General features: G+C 37.3%; 5 protein-coding genes across 9 annotated transcripts; 2 read left to right on the top strand and 3 right to left on the bottom strand.

Annotated features, from left to right (window-relative positions):
• Positions 1 to 15: 15 nt before the first annotated feature.
• On the top strand, positions 16 to 2,954 carry LOC107038252 (peptidyl-prolyl cis-trans isomerase E-like). The gene is made up of 4 exons (XM_015257250.2): positions 16 to 708; positions 772 to 965; positions 1,632 to 2,169; positions 2,559 to 2,954. The coding sequence occupies exons 1-4, from the start codon at positions 541 to 543 to the stop codon at positions 2,628 to 2,630; spliced, it is 972 nt and encodes a 323-aa protein (XP_015112736.1). The 5' UTR covers positions 16 to 540; the 3' UTR covers positions 2,631 to 2,954.
• Positions 2,252 to 3,612, bottom strand: LOC107038251 (NADH dehydrogenase [ubiquinone] flavoprotein 3, mitochondrial). The gene is made up of 3 exons (XM_015257249.2): positions 3,486 to 3,612; positions 3,144 to 3,264; positions 2,252 to 2,890 (listed from the first exon to the last, which is right to left on the bottom strand). Exons 1-3 carry the CDS (start codon positions 3,519 to 3,521, stop codon positions 2,739 to 2,741), a joined length of 309 nt encoding a protein of 102 aa, XP_015112735.1. The 5' UTR covers positions 3,522 to 3,612; the 3' UTR covers positions 2,252 to 2,738.
• Positions 3,613 to 4,210: 598 nt separating this feature from the next.
• LOC107038249 lies at positions 4,211 to 6,530 on the top strand. Of its 3 annotated transcripts, none has more exons than XM_015257247.2 (5): positions 4,211 to 4,667; positions 5,315 to 5,504; positions 5,590 to 5,638; positions 5,715 to 5,809; positions 6,078 to 6,530. In XM_015257247.2, exons 1-4 carry the CDS (start codon positions 4,250 to 4,252, stop codon positions 5,727 to 5,729), a joined length of 672 nt encoding a protein of 223 aa, XP_015112733.1. In that variant the 5' UTR covers positions 4,211 to 4,249; the 3' UTR covers positions 5,730 to 5,809; positions 6,078 to 6,530. The 3 variants fall into 3 exon arrangements, with proteins under 3 accessions (XP_015112733.1, XP_015112734.1, XP_015112732.1); XM_015257248.2 differs by having other exon boundaries at positions 5,583 to 5,638; XM_015257246.2 differs by having other exon boundaries at positions 5,590 to 5,809.
• LOC107038248 (farnesyl pyrophosphate synthase) lies at positions 6,089 to 11,096 on the bottom strand. 3 transcript variants are annotated; one of them, XM_015257244.2, is made up of 8 exons: positions 10,926 to 11,096; positions 10,451 to 10,636; positions 8,682 to 8,838; positions 7,756 to 7,896; positions 7,484 to 7,687; positions 6,923 to 7,087; positions 6,627 to 6,839; positions 6,089 to 6,501 (listed from the first exon to the last, which is right to left on the bottom strand). In XM_015257244.2, the coding sequence occupies exons 2-8, from the start codon at positions 10,576 to 10,578 to the stop codon at positions 6,301 to 6,303; spliced, it is 1,209 nt and encodes a 402-aa protein (XP_015112730.1). In that variant the 5' UTR covers positions 10,579 to 10,636; positions 10,926 to 11,096; the 3' UTR covers positions 6,089 to 6,300. The 3 variants fall into 3 exon arrangements, with proteins under 3 accessions (XP_015112730.1, XP_015112731.1, XP_015112729.1); XM_015257245.2 differs by having other exon boundaries at positions 10,451 to 10,613; XM_015257243.2 differs by having other exon boundaries at positions 10,451 to 11,096.
• Positions 11,097 to 11,367: 271 nt separating this feature from the next.
• Positions 11,368 to 17,788, bottom strand: LOC107038247 (glutamate receptor ionotropic, kainate 2). The gene is made up of 14 exons (XM_015257242.1): positions 17,393 to 17,788; positions 16,903 to 17,058; positions 16,638 to 16,828; positions 15,727 to 16,047; positions 15,557 to 15,661; positions 15,256 to 15,432; positions 14,489 to 14,704; positions 14,206 to 14,427; positions 13,544 to 13,767; positions 13,222 to 13,359; positions 12,953 to 13,151; positions 12,655 to 12,886; positions 12,315 to 12,574; positions 11,368 to 11,964 (listed from the first exon to the last, which is right to left on the bottom strand). The coding sequence occupies exons 1-14, from the start codon at positions 17,469 to 17,471 to the stop codon at positions 11,728 to 11,730; spliced, it is 2,757 nt and encodes a 918-aa protein (XP_015112728.1). The 5' UTR covers positions 17,472 to 17,788; the 3' UTR covers positions 11,368 to 11,727.
• Between the last annotated feature and the right edge of the window lie 584 nt (positions 17,789 to 18,372).

The following is an 18,372-nucleotide window of genomic DNA, read 5'->3' as shown; positions in this document are numbered from 1 at the left end:
GGGGGGGGGGGGGGGGGGAGTTGATTGAGAGTTTAATAATTCTGTTGATAATTGAGTCGTGTCTTCGATGTTATTGATGTGATTATTAACGCATCATTATTGATTATACGTATCAACGATAGATTCAGTGGTGGAACACATGGGACAGTCAATGTCACTTCAGTTGACTCGTTCTCTCTTACAAATTCACTACTGAATTCATTCGAAAATGTATAAACGTCCAGTGGAATTGGTTGTTGAATGATCTATCTTTAAACTGTAGCTGAAATTCTACTCAGAGTTTGAAACGTGTCAATTGTATCGATAAATGTTAATTAATGAGCTATCAAAGTTGCAAGAAAAATCATTAAAAAACTGAACATTTACGACTAAAATCCGTTTTTTTATATTGAATGCACAGTTCATATGAATCTTATTCACCATTCAGTTGTTTCTGGAGCTTCCTCACTATCATAAATTAAAAAAAAATTATTCATGCGGTAAATGAGAAAGAACAAGTGTCAATTCAGCCAATTATTTCAATCATTTCGATTGTAAATCATGGATTTGGGAGATGTACCCGCAAAAGTTGATAATAAGCCACCGAAATTGAAAATAGAGAGCTTCTACAAGCCTCGAGTGCTTGAGGATGAGGCAAGACGGGTTATGGAGATCGACAAGGAGAATATGGAGATAATAAAAAGCATTAATGTCATTAATCGAACCAAAGTGAGAAAACATTTCGTTTCGTCTTGTCCTGCAAGCTTATCGATTTTACCGTTCGGCATTTAGGGAAAAATAGACAACGACAATTCGACGGCTAAAGCTAATCACAATGTCGTTAATCGTGAGGCAGACAATATGAGAATTTATAAAGAAAATCTTGAGATGTACAATAGAATTAAGGAAACCGTTGCCATGTACTCGTTTAGCGCTTTAATGGAGGATTGGAAGAAGAATAAACACATGACGGAGAAGAATGCAAAGTAAATGATTCATTTTTTCAGTATTTAATCGCAAAACTCCGGATAAATTTCCCAGTGAAATCTTTTAAATTTAAATTTCATTGGGCAAACTCTCGTAAACATATCAGTGAAGTCTATTGAACGTTTAAACAAGTAATCACATAGATATCCATGAAAGTGGCTCCGCCACTTGCGAAATTCATGAATGTCGTGAATCCTTTGTTATCCCTCCGGGAGTTATGGCGGCCCGACAACATGTCGAATTCAACTCCAAGGAATAGCCTTGAAGAGTGTAAGCATCCATTTGTTTTTGGTCTCATATCGTTTTCCGATTTTCCTTTCAGCTATAAAATGTGCATTCCGTTTGTTAAAATAATTTTTATTATCATATTTGTCGAAAAATGTGTGGTGGAGTCATTCTAGATATCTATCCTCGTTGGTATTTTCCCATTCATAACTCCAGAATCAAATAATACTTAAATTATTATAATTATTCAATAATTATAATAATTTTATTATTATTATTATTATTATAATTTTATTATTATTATTATTATTATTATTATTATTATTATTATTGAATTAATGTAATTATAAAATAAAAAAAATGCCTGCAATGGGAAAAATTATTGAATAATAATAATAATTTAATTAATATAATTAAATAATTAATTTTTCCCACTGCAGGCATTCCCATTCCTCCACAAGCAAACAAAAAAAATCAATATCGAGGCAGAGAAAATCCCGAGCCCATCCCCTGAAACTACCCCATCTAAAAAATTTCCAATTTCACAAACGAGCGCGATGTTTTTTTGAACTGAAAATACCCAGCACAAATGAAAAACTGGGAAAAATAGTAATGGAACTGTACGACGACGTGGTCCCCCAAACTTGTGAGAACTTCGTGTCACTCTGCCTCGGCCACAACGGCTTGTCCTACAGGAACACCCCCCTCCATCGGATAATCAAAGGGTACATGTGCCAGGGGGGGGACGTCACGAAATTCAACGGTACCGGGGGAGCCTCGATTTATGGGGAAAAATTCGCCGATGAGAATTTTGAACTAGTCCACAGTGGCCCTGGCGTCCTCTCGATGTGCACAAATGACGACGCGAGGGACTCCAATGACTCGAAATTTAATCTGAGCTTTAGGACGCTGAGAACTCTGGACGGGAAGAATGTCGTATTTGGAAGGGTTGTTCGAGGAGTTGCTAATATCTACAAAGTAAATTTACCAATTTGGTAATTGAGGAAGTATTCGCATCTGCGTATGCGCTGAGAAAAAAATTATTTTCGCCGAATCTTCATTTACTTGAGAGAAGAATTTATTTTTTCACAATCGTATTTCTTCTATCGAGTCATTCCCCGGGGAGCCTGATGAGATTTCAATTGTGACGATCATGTTGTTTTGGAGAATGACGATGTTGCACTTGACCTTGGATTAACTCCTCGAATGATTATTCATTTTTCCTGAACTTATTATTTTCGAGAGGGAAGAATTTCGATTAATTTATTTTCTCAGTGTATCATCTTTCGAACGGATCGTGATTTTTTTATTTTCAATTTTTTCTGTTGATTATCCAAATGAATTCAGGTTTCTCTAAATTTTCTCAGATCGAGGCTCTAGGAACGAAAACAGGAAAACCCAGGAAGACTGTAATAATATCAAATTGTGGAGTATGTTGAAATGAACAACAGGAGCCGTCATTATTTCCAATGGTTGATTCTAATGGCTTATCTTTACATCGATCAACTCCACATCCTCAAGTAATTATCTATTCACTTTCTAGAGCTCTATAAATTACGGGTGAATTTTTCTCGGTTGGTTGGGGGTGGCAGACGAAATTTGGCCATCTCCACCTCAGCCTCGGCGAAACTGTCGACGTGATAGCAGAAGTACTCGGGATTTTTGTATTCTGTATTTTTACTTGCGTTCGGGCCGACAGCTGTGACATAGGTAATCAAAAAAAATTAAATTCAAGGAGTCAAACGTCGTTAATCCGTTATTATGCATCAATAATAATATAGATATATATATATATATTATTATTATTATTATTATTATTATATATATATCATTGAGGAGTTATTTTATTGATCTTATTATTTTTGTTATCAATATGACTAGAATCAATCAATTAATTAAGGAGTGCAAAATTATGAAATATTTCTTAATTATTAAATAAATATTGTACGTACGTTTGGTGGGCACTGCAACACATTTTTCACTCAACCCAGATACATCTGGGTTTGGAGCTGGCTGAGCAGTGCTTGCAGCCCCTGACTTTTGACTGTAAAGTCTCACAGGCAATGATTTCAGCTAAAACGTGAGCAAAAATTTCATTTAATTTTTGGCTCGAATGAATGAAAATGATAATTTTATACAATTAAATCCGCAATTACAGTTAAGTTAAATGAATTACAATTAAATAATAAATATAAATACATTAAATAAATTACAATTAAATTAAAGAGGTCAACAATTGAAATATTTTCCTCTTCACTTTTTGATGGGTAATTTTCATTATGTATTGGCCATACCTGACTCGATGACAATTTTCCAACTGCCCTCAACATATTTTTAACTCTCCAACAATTACTCCAGTTTACTATAACCCGAAAAATTAAAGAGCCGTAAATAACAGCTGATTTTGTAACATTAAGGTGAATTTCCCTGTGACGATATGTGTGAAATTACAGATGGAAAATGACCGTCATTTTTCAGATCCCGTTGAACGACCAAAAATGACGGTCATGTGAAGCGCAAATTTTCCAACTACAAATGATGGTCAGAACTAATTGCTAATTTGTGATTGTGACAAATAAAAAAATTGTTTCTTTACATCGCTGAAAAATGACCGTCATATGACGGGTCGTGTGACGCAATTGTATCTCTAGACAAAAAATTATTGTCATTTTCATTTAAAAATGTGCAAAAGGCTGATATGAAATGAATTCAAGCAAAAATTTGTAAAAAAAAAATACAAAGTTCTTTACAAGTGAAAAATGACCGTCATTTTTTCTCGAAAAATTGCAACGATCACAGAGGGCGGCAGGCGGCATGTGATTTGTCTCAGCCATCATAATCGCCTCGTCACGTGACGGTAAATGACGGTCACGTGACGGTAAATGACGGTCATGTGACGGTAAATGACGGTCACATGGCGGTAAATGACGGTCACATGACCGTCAAATGACGGATTTCCATCGCCACGTGTAAATCCGCCCAAAAATTAAATTTTGCAAGCATTACCTAACCTCCCAAACATACATTTCGAGTTTATAATTCAATTCTCCCCCGAAAAATGAGTGAGTCCACCGGTGCAACCGTACCCAGCAACCGGCACAAGCGAAACGGAAGATTCATCAAGAAATCTCAACAAGAGTATCGCGAAAAGAGGCTCGAGGCTCTGAAGCAACACAACAGCCAGCGACAGGAGGACGCCGTTCCCTCTGACTCTGAAATGAATGCATCACCGTCAAAATGCATTCTCCGGGGTCGCAGGATTATGGACATGGGCTATGTCACTGAGCAAATGTCCTGCAACTCCTGTCGCTCGCTATTGTGCTTTTCGCGGATCGAAGCGGAGACCAAGATCGGTCTGGCCTCGATCTTCAAAATACGGTGTGACGAGTGCTCAGAGGTGAAGAGTGTTTACACGTCTCGCAATTTTCCCAGAGATAATGACCGTTCGTATGAGGTCAATTGCAAAGCGGTGACATGTGAGTCATTGTTGAATACAAAAATTAGAAAAATTAGAAAAATAAGGGAAAAAAGAAGAGAAAACGAATTATATATAATAATATTAATTTATTATTTTTATTATTATTATATAATAATATAATATATAATAATATAATAATAATATATATAATATTATTATAATATTATATAATATAATAATAATTATTATTATATTGTATTAATATAATTGTTAATTATATTAATATTATTATTATACATGATAGTAATAATATTGTTACGGAATCGAATGGTTTAATCTATCCTCTTCCCCGCTTTTGTAAAATTAAAAAAAAGTTGATTGTCATTCTCTAATGTTTGGGAATAACTTCATGGGTGATCCACTTTTGTTCTATGATTGATTCTGAAGAACTGTCAATAAATATGCCCCGTCGATTTATCCTGAATTATTTCTTAATTAAATACAACAATATAATAATTTATATATATTAATAAATATATATTATATTATTATATATAATATTAATATTATATAGTATATAATCTTATATACTACAGAAAGAAAAACATTAGACGGAATAGATTGGCTTTAAAAACGTTACAGTTGATTTTTTTTAAGTAGATAGAATTAAGTAATTGATTCGTCGATTAATTTATATCGAAACAGGCTCCGTCGCTTCTGGCATCAATCACAGGCAATTGATGAAGTTGTTGGCCGACATAAATGTACCATTTCCCAGTGAAGCCAGTCTAAGAGCCGCCGAGAAACGCAAGAGAGGGGAGGCAACTGCTGAGGAGGCGACACCCGAGAAGAACGTTAAAGAAAATCCAACAGCTGAGGCTTCGTCGGCTAAGGAGTGAGTTGAAGATTAAACCTAGCAATGAAGGGTCTTTCAGCTAAAAATCATGTACTCACGGATTAATTACTCATTAAGCTCCTAGGTTGACCAGTCCAGGGAGTACTGCAGACGCAGATGATCTATCTATAGAGGTGATTTATTACAGCCCATGATTCCAATAATTTCCGAATTGATTATTCATTTTTTATGAGGCATTTTCTTCTGCAGACGCCTAGAGGATAACTGAGAATTACTCCCAGCGAATGTTATTCTCAGAGAATTCCCTTCCCAAAGTTTGACTGATTAGTGCCTAAAGTGATCTGGTGAGTTCAAAATGTCTCAATTATTTTTATAAGAGTTTTGGTCCACCGAATTTCGATTTAGTATTTTCGCCTATATTTTGTTAACTACACTTTAGTTTTCAGTTCTCATGCGAACGGATTAAAAAAAATTGGACATATTTTTCAAACGAAAAAAACATGAGAAAAAATTTAAGCAAAAATTCCAAATCGAAATTTAAAGGCCCAAAACTGACTTTCTGTGGAATGTCTTGATTCCTCTACCTAAAATATTTATCATTAAATTTTTCAGACTTTCGATAATTAGTGTCGCATCCGGCAAGCCTCACAGATGATCGGAATTATCAGATAAAGCTGCTGAAATATATTTATTCACCACTGTCCTCGTATAAAAAAATTACAAAATCCACTTCAACGAAAATTGGCAAAATAGTAGTATCAATCCTATATACACTGAATGAATAGCGACTCAATTTTCGAATATTTTAAACTGGAAGCAGATAATTTGGGATTGTCTAGGCAGCCCTGCGGTAGATCTTGGACAGGAATTTGAAGAATAAGTCGTGGGGAAGACCGCGCGATATCTGTTGTATGTGCGTATTCATGAGATTGTAGCTTTCCTCCTCATAAATGGCATAAGTTGAGGACAATCCCAAATCGTCGTATAACTGTTTAACTCGTGCCACTTTCTCGGGATCCTTGTATCCATAGCATTCCTGAATAAACATTGAAAAATCGTAAATAATATACTTTGACGATCGCGAATACATCGTTAATTTTAGTAATTCATTCGAAAAAAAAATCTGAATTATGAATTGTGAATGCAAAAAGACATTTTTACATTCATAATTTGCCGCTGTGCAGGAGTGGCTCGTTGCAGGGCAACAACAGCCAGCCATGAGCATTTTCCTTCCTGAATGTCAGTTCCGTGCTTTCCAGTGACAGATGGATCGCCATAGCAGTCCAGATAATCGTCCTGTATTTGGAAGAAATGTCCCATTTCCAGCAATATCGTCTTTGCCTGTCGATGCATCTCCGGATCGTTCACTCCAGCCTGAAATCATCACAATCTCAAATAAAAAATGATCAAACCTTTTTTTTTTGAATAAAATAAAAAAAATTTGTGTAATTACTCACAAAATACATGGCCAAGGTGACCGGCATGACGAATGAATAATAAGCTGTCTTATATTTAACAATAGCATTGTATCGATCCATTGTAAATAGATTTAAATTCGGCCGATTTCCGAAATTCGTGGAGAGAAGGTCCAGCGTCTGTCCCATACACGTTTTCATCGTCATCTGAAAATGCAGAATATTTTGAAAAATAATGGAAATAAATTCATTTCAAAGAATTAAAATTGTGACAACTCTTTACTGAGAACTCATTCGATGAGATTATGCGTACAAAAACGAATCGACGGAGCGAGTGCCGAAGAACGAAATATAAACATAAACAATGATTTCATGGGGAAAACGAACTGAGGGTTTTCTGTCTTCAGGTGACGAAATGACGATATTCTTTTGGTCTTTGTGACTAGTTTCTGACGTTTCTTCTTCGTGCCATATTAATTTTTAAATCACTGCGTTTAAAAATTTATTTCATGGCTCATTTCCGTTAATATCCATTTGTTAAACAAAACGTGATGAATGTCTGAAAATTGTCAGGACTATTCCACTGATATTTCTTTTCCATACCTCGTGGAATGTCTCGATAAGATCGACGTAACACTTTTCCGTCTTGAAATGTGTGCGCAATAGTTGATACAGGGCTTGTTCCAATATGATACCATCATTGATGGCAGCTAAACCGATGTTGTTGTGGAGGTACCAGCAGGGCTGGCCCCTTCGGGTCTTCGAGTGATCCATGATGTCGTCCTCCAGAATGAAGAGCGCTTGATGCTGCAGGAAAATTGGGCCAATATTTCAATTTAAAGTCTTGAGAGTATTTATCATGCGGCAATACCCACCAATTCGGCGCACCAGCCCAGTATCCGAGCCATCCTCAATTTCTCTTCGGTCAGATTTTCAGGAGCAATTAACTTACGGTAAGCGTACACTACAGCTAGCCCTCGGGTTTTTTTACCGTTTGGAACATTGTATTGTAGTACCTGCATAGGAAATTATTTTTTTAAATTTTTATTCGAGTCTAGTCTCTTTTTGTTCTCTTTTTATTTATTTACTTCGCCGGGGATTCTGTTAGTAACGCTATTATTAATTGAACGGGTTTTTACTTAACATTTTTTGACAAAAGTGTGTCAGTTGTTATTAATTATGATCTCGTTTCAAGCGAAATATTTTCGGAGGAAAGTTTGTTGATTATCACTTGTAATCTTGTTCATGAATAAATTACATGAATATTTTACATGATTTCCCCAGATGAATTTTTTAAACAATTAGATTAAATTAGAAAAAATGAATGAAAATCGTCACTGGGGGAACTGACGTTAGACGAGAAGTAATTTACCAAAGAATTTCGTCATTCTTTTGATAAAGTTATTATTATAAAGAGGCTTTTAACAACATTTTTATAGAAAAGTATGTCAATTGTTATCAATTGTGATCTCATTTCAAACGAAATATTTTCGGAGGAAAGTTGGTCAATTATCACTTGTAATCACGTTCATAAATAAATCACATAAATATTTTCTATGATTTCCCCAGACGCATTTTCGAAACAATTAGATGAAAATAAAAAAATTTAATGGAGAACATTCGAGGAACTGACGTTAGACGAAGAATAATTGAATGAAAGAATTAAACTTTGAGATCAAATCCTCAGTGCTGTTTCCTGAACATTCGCTCGCCGAACGTGAAAAAAAATCACCCATTTGTTGCGTAAAAAAACATTAAATTGAAATAATACGCAATTATCTAATGTTTTTGCGGAGTTTACCTTGGCCATCCATTTAGTTGCATCTGGAATTTCCAGATGACGACCGACCTCGGTCAAATCCCTGACAATATCCGGCCAAAGTCCCATCATCTCGCGACTCTCGTCCCTGCTGGACACCCAGTTGGTCTGAGCCATGCTGTGGGCCATCCTCACAGACCTAAATGAAGTAAAATATCCTCGGTCACAAGTTGCCCTCTTCCACCGACATGAGATCGCACTCTGAGAATTCTTTCAAATCCTCTGCCATTATATACCCTCGGACATGAATACGCTAGGTTCATGGAGAAATTAAATAAAAATAGGTCTGAATGGTCGACGGTTCGAGACTTCGGAGCTGAAGTAAAAATACCGCAGCGGTTGCAGAAGATACTGATAAGCATCAGTGTCTTTTATCATTTTATTTTTTCGCATGATAATAATTGGATATATCTATCCCCCAGTGGCATTGAAACAGTTGTCGTTTGTCATGCAAACAACGACAGCTATCTTCATGCAAATTGATAGAAAATAATATTGACTAGACATGATTGAAATTAGATGGCACCGTGAGGGCGCCAACTGGTGAGGAACATTTCTCAAGTGGAACTTGCGAGAAAAATACAAAATTATCGACATTCGGATGACCAAAGTGACCCTGATTTACAAGGAAAGTCCGAATGATTTGCATGTCATCTACCCCTCCCCATAATTCGGTCTGCTCATCATTCTTGTCAAGTCCCAACGGAGCAGAAATCAGTCCATGGAGCCCAGAGCATCGAGCTTAGAGGTACTGACAGCAAAAGTTCAAGCGAAGAAAGTAGAATAAACATCTTTGAAGTTTGAATTTCCAAACGTTCAAATGATTTTCGCATTGAATTATCGTTCTGAATAATCGAGAGATTACTCTTCTCATCAGGACATCGCACCCCCTGATCCTAAAATCAGCGAGTCAATACGGGATGTTGTGAAAATCAAAATCACTCATCGTGGAATGCAGACTGTGATACACTGCCCTCCAACAGCGACGAAAAGTGAATTCATAAACTTGATAAAGAATCGGAAAATGTGAAGCGTTCAAAAGTGGAAATGGGGTTTTCAATGAATATCTCGGAATCTGAGGGAGACAGCAAAATTGTTGATATAACCTTTTTTGTAGAGCCGATTCAGCGCTACAACAAATGTCGTTACGAAAATTTCGCTATCTCCCTTGGATTCGGAAATATTCCTGAAAAACTCAACTGGGAGATAAGGGGACTTGAACCGTTTTACCACTTCGCTACTGAATTATTTCCTTGTCTTAAAAATTTATATGAGGCAGATTCTCCCAAATATCGTTCGGTTTTCGGCGTCAAATTTTGGCTTGTCCTAAATTTTTAGTCTCGTAACTCTATTAATAATGGAAAAACCTCAGATGGAAGTTTTTTTCTATTTCCTTTTCAATTAAATCTGACTGCAGTTTCAATTTTACAAAAAAATGTTACATACATTTTTTTAAGGAAAAACCCTGAATTTCCCAAAAAAATGACATTTTTTGGTTCCATTGGGCTTTGACCCTCAAAATTATGCGTAAATTTATTGTTCCACCACATCGAGTTAAAAATCAATTCCTTCCCTCGAAAGAACATATTTTTTCACGCATTCACCTAAAATTCACGTCAAAATAACGACAACAAAAAATTGAATCTTCACGCAGGTGAATATATTAATTCAATAATCATATTTTTCATTCAATGCTCACTGTCCACAATCAATTGAATTATGTATTTTTTCTCGTGCATTTTAAGACTTACCTAGTCTGCTGATCTTTATTGTATCCACCGTGCAGAATGCTGCACGTGATACGTGGCGTGATTCCTCCATCAACTTTACTAAATTGCAATCCACTCTGCAGAAGATATCTCACCGCTGAGCTCCTCATAATTGACACTGTGATTCCTCAGTGACTACTGTAACCTATTTGATTCCCAAAAAGTGGGCTTTCAGGAAAAGAAGAAAGCGTAAAAAATTTCTAAATCCACTCCTCTCAATGAATCTTTCGTCACTGGCTTTTTGAGTCAAAAATTATTCTAATGAATATGTTCCGGCACTGCGGAATTTTTCACTTATGAAAACTATTCTAGAACCTTTCATTCACGAGAATGAATAGTTGTTCAATTTTTACAACCGAAAATTTCCCCTCGAAAAGCTCATTTTCACTATATACGGGCTGAATAATGGCTTCAAGTCGTGTTCTGGGTCAGAATAAATGATAAAACAATCACTCACTCAGTATCAAATGAATAGTACGGCAAATAAATTCTGATAAATTATTTTTTAATCGTAACGTCCGCTCGCATTTGATGATTACGGTGATGTGCTACGTCCGTTTAAGTAACGCATTCCCCCCTCACGTTTCTCGCCGATCAACAACACATGTCACCTCATAGACATATCACGCATGACGTAGTATCCGTGTGTTGTTTATACCATTTTAACACGAAATACCTGCGTGACCTCGAAATTTATTGAGACACTGGCAATGGAGAAATACGCTTTCTCATTGGTTCCGCCATTTTCGGGCTGTTCCCGCCAGTTTATGAAACCGATGGAATCCTAAAAGTTAAAGATTCTTCATGAAAAATATGGGTTCAGCCTACAAAGACTAACATATTAATAAATAATACCGTTTCATTGGTTTTCTCTTCATTTTTTAATTATTTCTCTCATTTCCTTTTAATTTTTGTTGTTAATTACAAGTCAATCCTGTAAATTACTCTCTTGTAATTATAAATTAACTTCTCGGAGTCATAACGAAATAATAATTTTTCGCTGACTTATGGTTATTTATGATTCCTTAATAATTCAACTTATTAAATTTTGCAATTGTTTAAATTTGGCTTTAGGGGAGCGTTCCAATATTACGTCACAGGATTAGAGGGGAAGGGGGGAGCGACGCCGCTCATTTCGATCGAAACCCATCCAACTGGTCCATGGGGAGGATTTTTTTATTATTTACATCTTAATAGCAATAGATCCGTCGATATGTATCGAACACTCGTGATGATTGATTTTTCGCAGAATACGCTCATCAGTCCGAGCGACCAGACCGGTTATTCAGAACAGCTCTGTTGTTATCTATTTTATCTAGAATATCCAGTTGAAGATACGATCCTCCCATCGAGCGTTCCCCGACAACTGCATTTGTCAATTCCTCAGCGGAACCGCGACTACTCTGGCCCGATTTTGATATTTTAACTGGCTTCGTCTGGGCCGTGATATTCACAGCGAATTTGAATTCAGCGATAAATGCCTCGAGTGGTGTAATCTGAAATGACAGTAATTGTCCAGGATTACATGACATTTTACCCGGTTTTCCCATTTTTAAATGCGCATAATCACCCAAATCAGTAGCGAAGTGGTAAAACGGTTCAAGTCGACTTATCCCCCAGCTGAGATTATGAGGAATATTTCCGAATCTAAGGGAGATAGCGAAATTTTCATAACCACATTTATTGTAGCTCTCAATTGGCTCTACCAAAAAGGTCATAACAAAAATTTTACCATCTCCCTTAGATTCCGAGATATTCATTGAAAACTGATCAATAGTCAAAATTGACTTGTACCGTTTTACCACTTCGCTACTGAAATGTAAATAGTTGAATCAACTCTACTAACTTTCTCCGCAACAGCAATTTTTCGGACATTCCAAATGCATTCAAGTACAGCGAAGACAAAGGCCAGAACAAGGCCAAATACCAAAACCAAGAAAACACCCCCAACATGAGCCATAGTCAGTTCTCCCGAAGATGGTTCCGGTTTATTTGCCGTGCACTGTTTGCTCCCCTGCAACCACCATTTCTCCTTCAACTGCCGTAAGACACCCCTCTCCTGAAGTTTGAGAATGGCTTCGCTGAACTGAGTGCGATATGGCGAATCTGAAAATTGATCTCTTCAAGACTCAGGGAATCCCTTGACTAGACAGACCATGTTCATAGACAATAACATCTCAACGTACTAGGTGGCAAGGCGATTCCGTATCCTTTGCTATCGAGAAGATCGCCGACTTTTATCAGATCGCAATTTCGTTCAATAGCATACTCAATACCCGTTGACTCCATGAGAAAAGCATAAGTTTGCTTCCCCTTAGCGACTCTTTCTACACCCTCCGCATTGGTTTTAGTGAATACACTGGGCTTGGCTTCCACCATTGCTGCCCACATTTTCTGATACATCGAACTGTTCGACCCCTATCGAAAAATCGTTTCGAGCCGCGTTGAACAACCCGTTGGCTGATGAATCGTAGTGACACTTACCTGAAAAAATCCGGCTGTCGAGCCACCCTTTATCGCTCCATACTTGATTTTCGTTTGGGCAGCGAGTTCGGTGACACTACTAATAGACACGTCCATTTTCGTGGCCGTGAGGAAGGCAGCGAGGTTGGCAGTGTAAGAAGATACCATTATAAGAATGAAGAACCACCACATGCCGGCTACCATGCGAATCGATGGGGTCCTGAATTTAAAGTTCAAAATGTAAACAAAAAGTTGCAGAAGTTGAACTTTACTTTTGGCAAATCGTTCACCTAGGAAGAATATCTGAACCCTGTTGTACAAGGGATCCAGCAGTCAGCCACAGTGAGTTCTTCATGTTGAAATCATTCTCCAGTTCCTCGGGTTCAAAATTACACGGATGAGAAGCGTTCCACTCGCCGGGAGCTATCCTTCAAAGATCACATCGTTCAATTGATTACGATCAAGATGTATTGGATATTATAACTAACATTGTCGTGGCATTCTCATTAACTTGGCAAGCCTACGATCTTCATTCTTCTCATTATCACACCAATTGGATAATTGACTTTGTTCTTTTTCAATATGTAATGGAATGATGTGAAAATGTAATACCTGGCTTGCACGTAAAGCGAGACAGACACGGCAACGTAAGCCGTAGTCATGTATATCCAAACATCTGCCGAGAATGGCGAAAGAAACGACCAAAGCTCCGGTTCTTTATTTTCCGATTTTGCGAATAAAATACTAATCCCCAGATCCATGAATGGCATTGTAAAATCAACAGCTGTTTCGCGGGCTTTTGTTATCGTGAGATCGCATATTGCCAAATCAGCTTCCTGGAATGTCAATAGCCACTCATTACGGTTAGCGCACAGTATTGAAACGCGTGGGTATAATAGAATAGGTGCTTATTAAGATAAATTGGGATGTAAAGAAATTGGACGTCAATACAAATAAAAATGAGGGAAAAGAATGAAGAAAAACAAAAAGTAACACTCACTTCAGAGGAGTTAGGGTGAAAAGAAATTAATGTATATCCGAGGGAATAGATTGGAAAAAGGATATTCGTAGCATTACTCCCTCCTCTGAAAGACGATTGTCGTCCCGACAACAGGCAAACCTGTTATGAGCAACTGAAATGTCAGTTTCAATGAAAAACTGATACTCAGAGGAGGATTTGGGATTAAAAGGAATGAATGCATATCCGATGGAATGATAATTCGAAAGGAACTAATGAATATTCGTAACAGTATGGTATTATCACTGATACTTGCTCGTCGCAAAAGGCGACCGATGAGACCATTCCACTGTCTTGTATCAGGATCCTCCTTTCCATATTCGTTATCCGGCACAAGTTCAAATTGATATTTGAATTTGAGTAATTGTGACAGCTCATCGATGAGATCAATAGCATAGCCCTCATAACGCTTATTGGTCCCCATAAATGGGGCCCCTCTCGCAGATCCGTCTGACACTTCCATCACGTAGGGATCCCCCTTAAAACCATTAAACGTTTCACAATATTCGGTCAAGACAGTAGTGTTACTTGATGCGTACCAATCTCGTGGTGACTGTAAACATTCTTTTTTCGATACTTTGTTGCGCCTGAGCTTCACGATCTTCTTGAGTACTGACGACTTTTAACTGTCCGTCGTCCCAATAACCAGATGTGGCAATTCTTTGATTATGAAATTCTGTGAATGTCAGCCGGAAGGATCTTCCGCCATTCTCGCGGAAGATTATTGGCCCACTCACACTTCCATCTATCCTTACCTGGGGAAAAATATCACCCAGGATATATTAATCTTATGTAAAGAGAAGATGTCACACGTTTATTCCTAAATGTCTGAAAGAGAAATCGCATGCATGATGGTGATGCTTTTTTTTTTTTTTTTTTTTTTTTTTTTTTTTTTTTTTTTTTTTTTTTTTTTTTTTTTTTTTTTTTTTTTTTTTTTTTTTTTTTTTTTTTTTTTTTTTTTTTTTTTTTTTTTTTTTTTTTTTTTTTTTTTTTTTTTTTTTTTTTTTTTTTTTTTTTTTTTTTTTTTTTTTTTTTTTTTTTTTTTTTTNGTTGATAATGATACTGATCACTGATGGTGACGTTGGTGTTAGTGATTCCCAACGGAGTATATATTAATTCTCAATTGAAGTTTTCATCGATTTCAACGAATTTCTCCTTCGTAATACTATAAAAATTCGTGTACGTGAAAGAACATACTGATTCCAATCAACTTAAATATTAACGTGATGAATCATATAAGATCTGTCAAATTGTCAGGCCTTCGATCTTGTCAGAGTAATGAAAGGTGTTGAACTTATGCACCAACCTCTCGCATAAGAGACACTAGACTGGGCCCAGCAGGATATTTTTCAGGATTACTGCAGGTGTATGAATCTGGCTGAATATCTACACTCTCATCTGGATCATTCTCGCTACGTTTTTTTAAAATTTCTAAAGCCTCGTTGAGGAGGAAAACTCCGTCAAAAAGCACTGCGCTTTCCACCTGCAACAGATGGGAGAAGAAATATTTCTTCGCATCGATAACGACCGATAATTCCATCAGATAAACTCGAGTTGACTCACAACGATGATCAATAGTTTTTTCAACTATTCTCACTCATTATTACCGTAGTCAGATCGAATTCAGTAATTTCGTCGGTTAGTAATTGTAGGACTGTCACATTCGCACTGGATTTGTTGAGAATTTCCGCCATCATGGCCGTGGGAGAATGCTGCGAACGAAAATCTTACAGTTATTACTACCTCACGCTTCGTAATTATAATTCTTCTGGCATACCAAATCTGTTATCAGGTAATGGTAATAATCCTGAAGAAGTTTGACCTCATGCGCCTGTTGGATAACTTTCTTTATATTTGGAGGTGTGACGTCAAGAATAACATTGAAATCGGACGAGTTGGCCACTTCCTTCAACAGAGGCCGATAGTCCGGCTCATTCGTAAGTTTGTCGTAACTTGGATTCAATTGTCGTATTGTCACAGGAAAGTCCTGCGGGCCGTGTTTCTCCAGTAATTTCTGTAATCGTGACAGTCCGTCGTCCGTTTCATACAGCACAGTGAACTGTGGCCAATGCGTGATGTTCAAAAGATCGGCGAGGGCCTGTGGTAAATGTTGTTAGGTTGAGTGAAATAACAGAAACGGAGGTGTAATTAATAAAAGAGCTGGGGGGGACAGTTTATTAATTAATTAGGCAGAATACAGTCGATGATCTCTTCAGGATAATTTCGGGAGTTGGAAAGGGATACGAAATGGTGACCGGATTTTTTCCCCTCGAGAAAATTTCCCGGAAAAAATTCCCCCGGAATATTTTCTCCTGAAAATCTCCGAAAAAAAAATTCCGACTCTGCGACTTTGTAGGACGAGAAAGTTTGTTAATGAAGATTCATTGATTATTGGGGCAAGAGATCAATTCGAATTATTTGGGGAATTGGTTCGATAGCGTTGACAATTAATTTATTGCAGTAACGTAATTCATTTATTATTGATCTATTGAAAAAGTTCTCATCGGGCGTATCTTCGAAGATTGAAGGATGTAATAAATAAAATTGACGTTGGTAATGTGTGTAATTGTTTTTTACATTCGCAAGGGGAAATAATTCCGGGAATTTATTTCCGCGGCAATTTTTCCGGGGGAAAAAAATCCAGAAACCAATAACATCAATGATCATAGCTTTTAATTTTCTACTAACATCCGCGATGATCTCTGCATCTGGATACATATTGATAGTTGTATTATCATAGCTGGTGTCATCGACTCGTCGAAAAATATATTCGATATGAGGAATATCATATCGCGATGTAACACTGGAGACGATATCGCTCGTGAATGAATTTCCAGGCCCAAAAATGGCGATCACCCCTTGCTCAATGAGACGACAAGCTGAATACGAAATTATTGGACATCATTACGAATATCTGCGACGATTGGTCAGTTTTATCTTTGATAATACTTACCTGCAAGGTATGTTTCGAAGCTGTCCGTGCTGGCATTCACCCATTTGATAGTCGGCTGAAGCTGATAGCTCGGTATGATTGCGTTTTTTCGTATTTCACCAAGAGCCCGATTGAATGCCAAGTAGTTGGCCTCTTCTTCCTCGTGAAATATGGCTCCTATCGAAGAATAAAGCATTTAAATTCAGTAGCGAAGTGGTAAAGCAGTTCCACTCATCTCCCAGTTGAGTTTTTGAGGAATATTCCCGAATCTAAGGGAGATAGCGAAATTTTCGTAATTACATTTGTTGTAGCTCTAAATCGGCCCTACAAAAAAGGTCATGACAAAAATTTGGCTATCTCTCTTGGATTTCGAGATATTCATTGAAAACTGGTCACTAGTCAAAATTGACTTGAACCGTTTTACCACTTCGCTACTGAATTGTGCTCAGCTGGAATCTCTGTGTCGTTTTTAATCAAAATAGACGTCTATTGCCGATTGAGAGAGGCTCACCGATTTTCAGGGGTTTTGGCGCGGCAGATCCTATTGGAATCGCAGCCAGCAAGAATAACGTCAGAGTTAATCCAGTCATCTCAATGATTCAAGATTTGTACACAAAAAATCAGAAATATTCCTGCAGGCCATTCAAATGGTTATTGTCGTGTAAGAAGCGTCAAACTTCAGTCGAAGGGAGCTGGAAGCCCAGTATTTATACTTGAGACGCTTTGGAACCACTCGAATACGCGTTTGTACACTTTTGAATATTGATTGGCGAATTCTGAAGGAGGACGGAGGTGAATCAAACGGTGAGATTGATGTACACTGATTCCAAAAACCGAACGTGTCTTTGGAACATTTGTGGGTGCCGACTAAGCTACGCACGCTAAATTTAGCGCTTCGCCCTGGCCGTGGCTGATCGTGATCTGCCACGATCGTATTTTTACGGTTTCATGAGGATTTCCTGAGGTCTAGAAGTCTCTGAAATCTAAATATGAGGAAAATACTGCGCGCCTGTGCGGCAATCATGGAGCGGGGAATTTGGAATGTGGAGGGATGGAAGAAATTTTTGAAATAGCTGTCGACGAGGCATTGCCGTGTGCAGATATGCCAGGGGCAAAAGGAGGATTGTGACCATCGATAGAGAATGGCGAAGGTACCCCAGACAGGTAACTCACCAGAGGATAATTTATCGGCGCAAAATTGAAAAATAAACATTCGGAAGTTCGAATTTTGACTATTACGAACGATTTGAGCAATTTTTGGAATTTTGGAATCCAAAATTCTCCAGTGGATTTTCCGCAAAATTCCGGAATTATATTTCCCTCGATTGTCTTTTGTGATATAGTTCCCCGCGACGTGAACTACCGCACTCGCTCGGGATAAAGAAAAATGAAAAAAATTAAGTGAAAATGAAAAAAAATCTGGACACGTAATAATCCGAGTAAGATGAAGTGAATAGAAGTTACAGCATTAAATTTCTGCTCTCATATATG

This window comes from Diachasma alloeum, unplaced genomic scaffold (genome assembly GCF_001412515.2).
Source record: "Diachasma alloeum isolate Michigan unplaced genomic scaffold, Dall2.0 Dall_scaffold_00279, whole genome shotgun sequence".
NCBI lineage: Eukaryota > Metazoa > Arthropoda > Insecta > Hymenoptera > Braconidae > Diachasma > Diachasma alloeum.
This window is presented reverse-complemented; position numbering and strand designations above follow the sequence as displayed.